Genomic DNA, 7294 nt, shown 5'->3' on the forward strand with positions numbered 1-7294 from the left:
CTAGTAGAAGGAATTTTCAGATATAAATATATATATAATATATATTCTGCATACAAAAGGCTCCTGTGAGACTTATCACCAAGATGCCATAATAGAGAAGGAAAGTTTCAAAGGGAACAAACCCAACACTGTAAAGTCTCTGTGAGGTGTTTACCTTTAAGCCCTGTATTATGACAATTAAGTTCTGAAAATAACTGAAATCCAAATTCTGCATATTTAATTTCTTTCTGCTAAGAGCAAGGTGGTAAACACATTTTTAAAACCTGGTTTTAGAAGATTAGGCAGAACAAAAGTAAAATATATCTTCAGGTTATAAACAGAACTGTATTTTACAATCCACCATCCTCACAATATAATGGCCTGCAGCAGTGCAGCAGAGGGATCTCAGTCTAAAGGTTGTGGGTCTGCAATAGGCATGGTATGAAGTACTTCATCTAGAAGCTGGAGGGCACGGTGTAAGTGAATTTCAATCCAGCATGGTGTCTCTTTGATGCTCTGTCTTGGGTAATCGGGTCCCCAACCTTTTACAAAACTCATCCTGAGTATGCATAAGCGGCGAAGGTCATCTACACCAATTCCAGCAGCAGCTGACAAACCTAAACAGGAGAAGTTTCAAGTAAGTATTCAGACATGTTCTTTCATCATCTGTTTGTTTAGCCATTCCTGTTTGCTTGGCTCTTGCTTCACATAGAGTTCCCTCTCACCACGGTCAAGGTCAATCTGTATTTCTCGATCTTTGCTATAATGAATGCAGCAATTAATTTGCATTTCTTACAATTAAATTTTTTTCATCATTATGTAATCTTGGAAGGGTGCTGAAATATAAAACTCTAAAATAAAGCAGATGGGATGACATCCAATGTCTTATATGATACAATGCATGTAACTCTTATTTAGAAGTAAAAATACACTTATTCTTGAGGTTTGCCAAATGCTGCATTTTCAGCATAGGAATTAAGATCGACCACCTGCAGGAAGATGGATTAACAAATGACAATACTTACATGTAATAAAATAAAAAGATGAATACAGCTGGCAAACTTCAAATCACAAGTATGGCTAAGAAAGACAAAAGTTAAACACATTTCCCCAAAATGCCTTCAGCAATTTGTAGGATAGCTGGAAAGAACCACGTGGCAATCCAGAAAACACTATGGCACATAAAGCAGCCTGAGACATGTAAGTACTTTCACTTTAAAAAGTATTAGGTACAATTTCAAGAATCTAGAACTTAGTAGGTAAGAAAACTCCAGCCCAGAATAACTTAAAAAAAAAAAAAAGAGAAAAACCACTCTCACACTCTCTTCTTCCTCTTCTCAAGAATCTTAAGTTTTCCTAAACCTAGTCAAGGACTTTGTTGCCCAGTAATCCCTATTGTTTTGAGTAACATTTTTATGAGCTTGGATCCCAAAGATTGTTTTTCAAGCTTGGGTCTAAGCAGCCAAAAGTATCCCTGTTTAAAGTGATACAGTTATGCTATTTGACCTTGCGTATAACATGCTTTCTGTTGTATTACAACACTTCTTGCAGTACAATAAGCAGCCACTTCCATATCCAACATTCCCTGAAGACTACAGAATGAAAAACGATGTGTGGAGCAGGTGCAAAGTGAATGAATACAGACTTACCACGATGCCACCCCAGCCCCACCTCATCCTAATCCTGCTACCTCATTCCAAGTCTGTACTGTTGCAGGGGCAGTGAGTGAGTGGGTGCTGTTATGAGGGAGAGTTATATTATTTGTTTTCAGGTAAGGAAAAAAAGGAAACCAAGCAGTTAATGCACTTACTAATGGCTGGGGCTATTCCACCTACTGATCCTGGTCCAGGGATGTTTCCTGCTACTGCTGCAGCTTGAGCAGCAGCAGCAGCTTGGGCTGTAGCAGCCTGCTGTTGCATCTGACGATGACACTGGCGTAAATCAAATACCTTTAAAAAAAATAAAAATATTGAACTATTTAGACTTACCAAAATCAATAAAGAAAATAATTCCTCAACTCCCATCCCCAATAATTTGGACCTCTCTGCTCTCCCAAAGCAACTTCTACAGTCTCACCATACACTTGGGTAAAAGCAAACCTTCCCTGACTAGTTTAATTTCTAACAGAAATAATCCATTAAAGCTGATTCTTAGAGACTCTTCTTATATGACATTACCGCCACTGGCAATAGCAGAACCTGGTTGAACTGAGCAGGTTAAAGATCATGTGTGGAACTGACTGCAAGATCAAAGTCTGAAGGATACTACAGGTTGATAAAATCTCAACTTTTAAATCCCAGTATTCACAGAAAATAGGCTTATAAATAAAAATAGATGCCAACAAGTCCTTCTTAACTTCGTCAGACTTTATTCTTCACTGTTTTACTGAAATATGTTAGTCTTTTTAAAAGAAATACCAATAATTGACAGGTCTGAAGTTTCAGCAGCTAGGTTTCAGGTTGGCGGTATTTTATATATTTATGATCAGGTTTGGCACTAATATATATACACAGGAACTCTGTTCTCATACTAGAAAGCTTGTACATAGAGGTTGGTGGGGTTTCTTTCACCTTCATTACACAACTTGCCTGCAAAACTGAGAATTAAAAAAACAAAAAATCACTGCAAACTTCACACAATTTAACTCTAATTAAAAAATGTATTTTTACAAGTGTGACTTGTCCTAAATAAGGTTTCAACTCTGGCAGAGGCACATCTAAGTAAGAACCTCCTCAAAATAATTTGTTTCCATAGAATGTTCTGTGACCTCTGGATCACTTCACATTCAGAACACTTTAACACACACTTTACACTTTTACTGCATTTATACATAACTTCCCAACTTTTCTCGTTTTGGACAGAGAAACAGATAACCTATGCTAAAGATTTTAGTAGCAATTCATTTAAATCTGTTACTTTCATAGTATCTAGATGACACTTTCAATTTAGTAATTTTAAAAAATCATCTTTAGTGACTTGTCAAACAGAAATTTTTAGGGTTTTTTAAAGTCAAGTTATATTTATTTCAGTGTCTCATAGCTTCCCTAACATTTAAAAGACCCAAATATATGCTATTTTCCCTACAATTTTCATCTAGGAACATCAAACCAACCTTTATATATGCACTTGGATAAATCTTGTGAACTGCATCCCCTGGTGCACGCCCTGCTTCTCTATCCAGGTAGTAACTCTGAACGAAGACCGCATGGTCACTGAGGCATCTAACCCACACGTCACCTTCTCCTTTGCACTCCAACTGCACCCCTTTACCTATGTGCAACCTTAAAAAGAAAAACAGATCCAATGCACCTGTGTATACATACTATAAATCAGACCTTTGCTAAATAAACTATAAACAGTTCTCTAGCACTCCACTCATACAAGGACTTGAAATTGTAGTTATTATCTTAGGTGCAAATTAGTATATAGTTACACAAAATCTGTAAAGTATAAAACCATCTGTAATACCATCTACAAGAAATAGAATGCAGAAGCAATGATATTAGAGTTGCAACTACCACACTCAACACACAACAATGCAGAATTGGGACACTAAACACATTCAGTTCTGTTCAGAAGTGTAAAATCCCACAAGTATTCCAGTATAGAAAGCCACTCAAGTACATATACAAAGCCACATTTTAATGCAGAACTGTAAGTTCGTTTGGATCACATTACAGCAGTCTAACATTTTGATTGTCACAATGCAACATTTCCTTTTGGTTTCAAAGGAGGGGGAAAAAAAATTTGCAAGATTGTTTCAGTTCCACAAAGTGTAGCACGCGCATGGTGAGAATAAATGAAAATCCAACTAGCTCATTATCAACCTTCCTTTGCTCCTTTGACAAATCTATATATTACAGTTATTCTCATATCATTCTCTAGTGTGAAGAACTAATATTCAGTTTGCATATATAACGGTACGAGTTGCTAATTTTATCCTTGAAGGCACAGCCTTTAAAAGCAATGAAAAGTAACACGCTACTGTGAAGCATTGAAGGGCTTTGTCACACAGTTCACATTTTGAATGCATTACAGGAGTGGTCTAGAAAGATATACTCTGCTATAGTTAATTCAGTTCAAAGAAACATACCATACTTGTGATTTCAAAAGGGAGGCACACACTGAAGGCAAAACAAATTATCAAATACCACAGACATCTGGAGCTTTTGGGATCTGCAGAATACCTTGCTCTCTCAATGGCTTCTGTTCTATGCACATTGGAAAGCTGGCCCAGGCAAAAACGATCTCCTCCAGAAGGATCCACATATCCATCAACAGTAACAATTGGGCAGCTTGAAGGGACCTTAAATGTTTCTCCGACTTGCACGTCCATTTCAAAATATGCAATTGAACACCAGTAATCTGGAGCTAAAGAATATATACAATTAACTGACTGAAAGTCACAAAAAACCCAACAAACCCATTCAGACAATCAATTAAGACTTCTACAACTGCATTTGTTATTCAAACTAAGAGTGCACATTCACATAAGCAAGTTCAGATAGACGAAGACGTCTGCTAGCACAGAAAAATACTACATACTACAATGAACGTGGGTTTGTCTTTTTTAATAAAGCACACATCAATGTGCAGAAGCCTGGGCAGTAAGGAGGTAATGTGTTGCTATGCCTCAAACACTGATGACCCTTCAAGTAGGCAAGTTAGAACATTATGTGCCAGGAAAGGGGAACCATACGAAGGTATAGCACCTTTCTGGAGCCAATTTTCTTGTTCAGGTCCATGGTGACCACACAACATACAGCACAAGTTCAGAACTGGGGACAAGAAGCAGGCAAGACCAATAGAGGGAGATCAAGAGCACCAAAAGACCCTCAAAGCCCCACAACTCATTTCCAGAAAGGTCCAGAAGAATCAACTGCACATGATAACTAATTTACATGAAGAGCGAGAAACCTAATCCCAGGGTGGGAAAAACTTACCTATAAGAAGGTACCCCCACAGAACCCAGGTGGTGCCCCCAGGACCCTGGACACCCTGTTGGCTGGATTGATGTTGGACTCAGGACTGGTAATCCCCTTTCCTCTCTTTTCTGATCTCCCTTTCATTTTTCTCGTTTTTCCCCCCCTCTTTATTTTTATTCTATCATTATCATCATCATTATTAAGGGGCAAAATATATACCAATTTCCATGTGGAGTGCATAGTTTATTAATAAAACTTTGTGAGCTTTTTAGACCCTTTTGGCTTTTGCCATTCTTTTTTGACCACAGGCATCTACAAATCTTGCATGCTCCCTTCCATTTAGGAGTGGGATGCAACACAATGCCAAAGTTTTTTGCAGATCTCACAAATCTTTGTACAGTTTATAATTCCAGTTAGATTTTGTAAGCCATCTGCATATTCCTGCACTTTATGACTATAAGTTTAGCATAAAGAAGTAATACATATATGCCTATTCGTGGCTAGGCTAGCAGCAACTAACTTTGAAACAGATCTGGCTTAAGATATGAGTAACTACCTCCTATCCTAGATGAAGTCAGTTTTCTCTATTCTCCCTGCAAAGCAAACCAGATTTTCAAAGTAGGGCAATGGGGGAAAAAAACATTAAAGATGACATAGTGATCTTGTCTGCACACAAAGTCAGGTATGGGATAAAACAAGTATTAAGCAAGGGAGTGGAACAAAATGGCATGCTTTATTAGCCAAGTGGTACCTTTTAACTTATACTATTTAAAAAACTGACTACAAAAAAAAGATGGTAGTTGGAAGAAGCTACCATGTCTACCTGGTCTTCAGTAAAGCCTTTGATACTGTCTCCCACAGTATTCTCCTGGAAAAGCTGGCAGCCCATGGTTTGGCAGGTGCACTCTTCGCTGGGTTAAAAACTGGATGGATGGCCAGGCCCAAAGAGTGGTGGTCAATGGTGTCACATGCAGTTGGCATATGGTCACTAGTGGGGTTCCCCAAGGTTCAGTATTGGGATGCTGTCCTAGTTAGAACAGCTGGGACCGATTCATCACTGGATGGGTGTAGCCCAAAACTGTGTATTCTATAGCCCTCCATGCCATTTCCCAGAAACTGTTGTCAGTAGAGGCCTGCGAGGTGGTCCCCCCCACCATGCTCCTGTCCTCATGCCCTTTTGTGGAATTCCCTGACTGAGCATCCTCACACCCTTTTATGGAATTCCCCACTCTGAGGGAAGGACTGAGCATCCTTTTATGGAATTCCCCGCTCTGAGGGAGGGACTAATCATTCCTGCCTGAGTTGGAGAATATATAAACCTGGAGTTTCAGAACCTTACCACTACTCGTGGGATCCAGAGGAGGACTGCAGCTCACCACTCTCAGCCAGACTGCAGCTCACTGCTCTCAACCGGACTGAGACCACCACCCTCGGCTGGGTTGCAGTCGCCGCTTTTGCCTGGACTGCAGCAGCTCTCCCACCAGCAGGTTTTTCCCCTCTTCCTTTACTTTGGACTTGGGGGGGGGGGGCCCAGGGAACACCGCTTTGTTTGTGCCCCAGAGTGCCAGGTTGTACGTTTGGGTTTTGTGGGTTGAGACCAATTGCTTGTCTGTGTAGTCGTGCTTATTGTATTATTTTATTAAATTGTTATTCTGACTTGCAATCTCTCTTTTGAGTTGAGTTCATTTCCCCTGCTGGTTAACTTTTAAACCAGCACAGATGCCCTGTATAATATCTTTACTGATGATCTGGACAAGGGAATCAAGTGCACCCTCAGTAAGTTTGCAGATAACACTAAGTTGGGTGGGAGTGTTGATCTGCTGGAGGGTAGGAAGGCTCTGCAGAGGAATCTGAAAAGGTTGTGTCCAGTTCTGGGCCCCTCACTTCAAGGACATTGAGGCATTGGAATGTGTCCAGAGAAGGGCAATGGAGCTGGTGAAGGGTCTAGAGAGTAAGTCTGATGAGGAGTGGCTGAGAGAGCTGGAGTTGTTTAGCCTGGAGAAAAGGAGGTTCAGGGGGACCTTATTGCTCTCTACAACTGCCTGAAAGATCATTGTAGCAAGGTGGGGGTCAGTCTCTTCTCCCAGGTAACAAGTGATAGGACAAGAGGGAACAGCCTTAAGTTGCACCAGGGGAGGTTTAGATTGGATATTAGGAAAAATTTAATCACCGAAAGGCTAGTTAAGCATTGGAATGGGCTGTCCAGGAAGGTGGTAAAGTCAGTATCCCTGAAAATGTTCAAGAAGTAACTGGACATGCTTAGTGCAGTAGGACCTAAACACAACAGCCTGGTAAGCCAACAGGAAGAAGAGCTCTTCCTGTGCTGTAAGCGGTACTCATTCATGTTGAGATAATCTTAGATGATGCAGGACATATACTGCTTCAGGCCT

At 40.1% G+C, this 7294-nt stretch overlaps 1 protein-coding gene across 2 annotated transcripts in view; it reads right to left on the minus strand.

The window, feature by feature from the left end:
- Positions 1 to 384: 384 nt before the first annotated feature.
- The window catches only part of SMAD4 (SMAD family member 4), a 16587-nt gene continuing 9677 nt past the window's right edge, over positions 385 to 7294 (minus strand). For both annotated transcript variants that reach the window (XM_027668685.1, XM_027668686.1), the window contains 4 exons: positions 4167 to 4350; positions 3092 to 3260; positions 1790 to 1928; positions 385 to 596 (listed from right to left, as the gene is read on the minus strand). In XM_027668685.1, the coding sequence (XP_027524486.1) occupies positions 385 to 596; positions 1790 to 1928; positions 3092 to 3260; positions 4167 to 4350 (704 nt within the window). The remainder of the gene's footprint in view (positions 597 to 1789; positions 1929 to 3091; positions 3261 to 4166; positions 4351 to 7294) is intronic.

The sequence above is a fragment of the Corapipo altera genome, unplaced genomic scaffold (assembly GCF_003945725.1).
Source record: "Corapipo altera isolate COAL_440 unplaced genomic scaffold, ASM394572v1 60960, whole genome shotgun sequence".
In the NCBI taxonomy this organism is placed as follows: Eukaryota; Metazoa; Chordata; class Aves; order Passeriformes; family Pipridae; genus Corapipo; species Corapipo altera.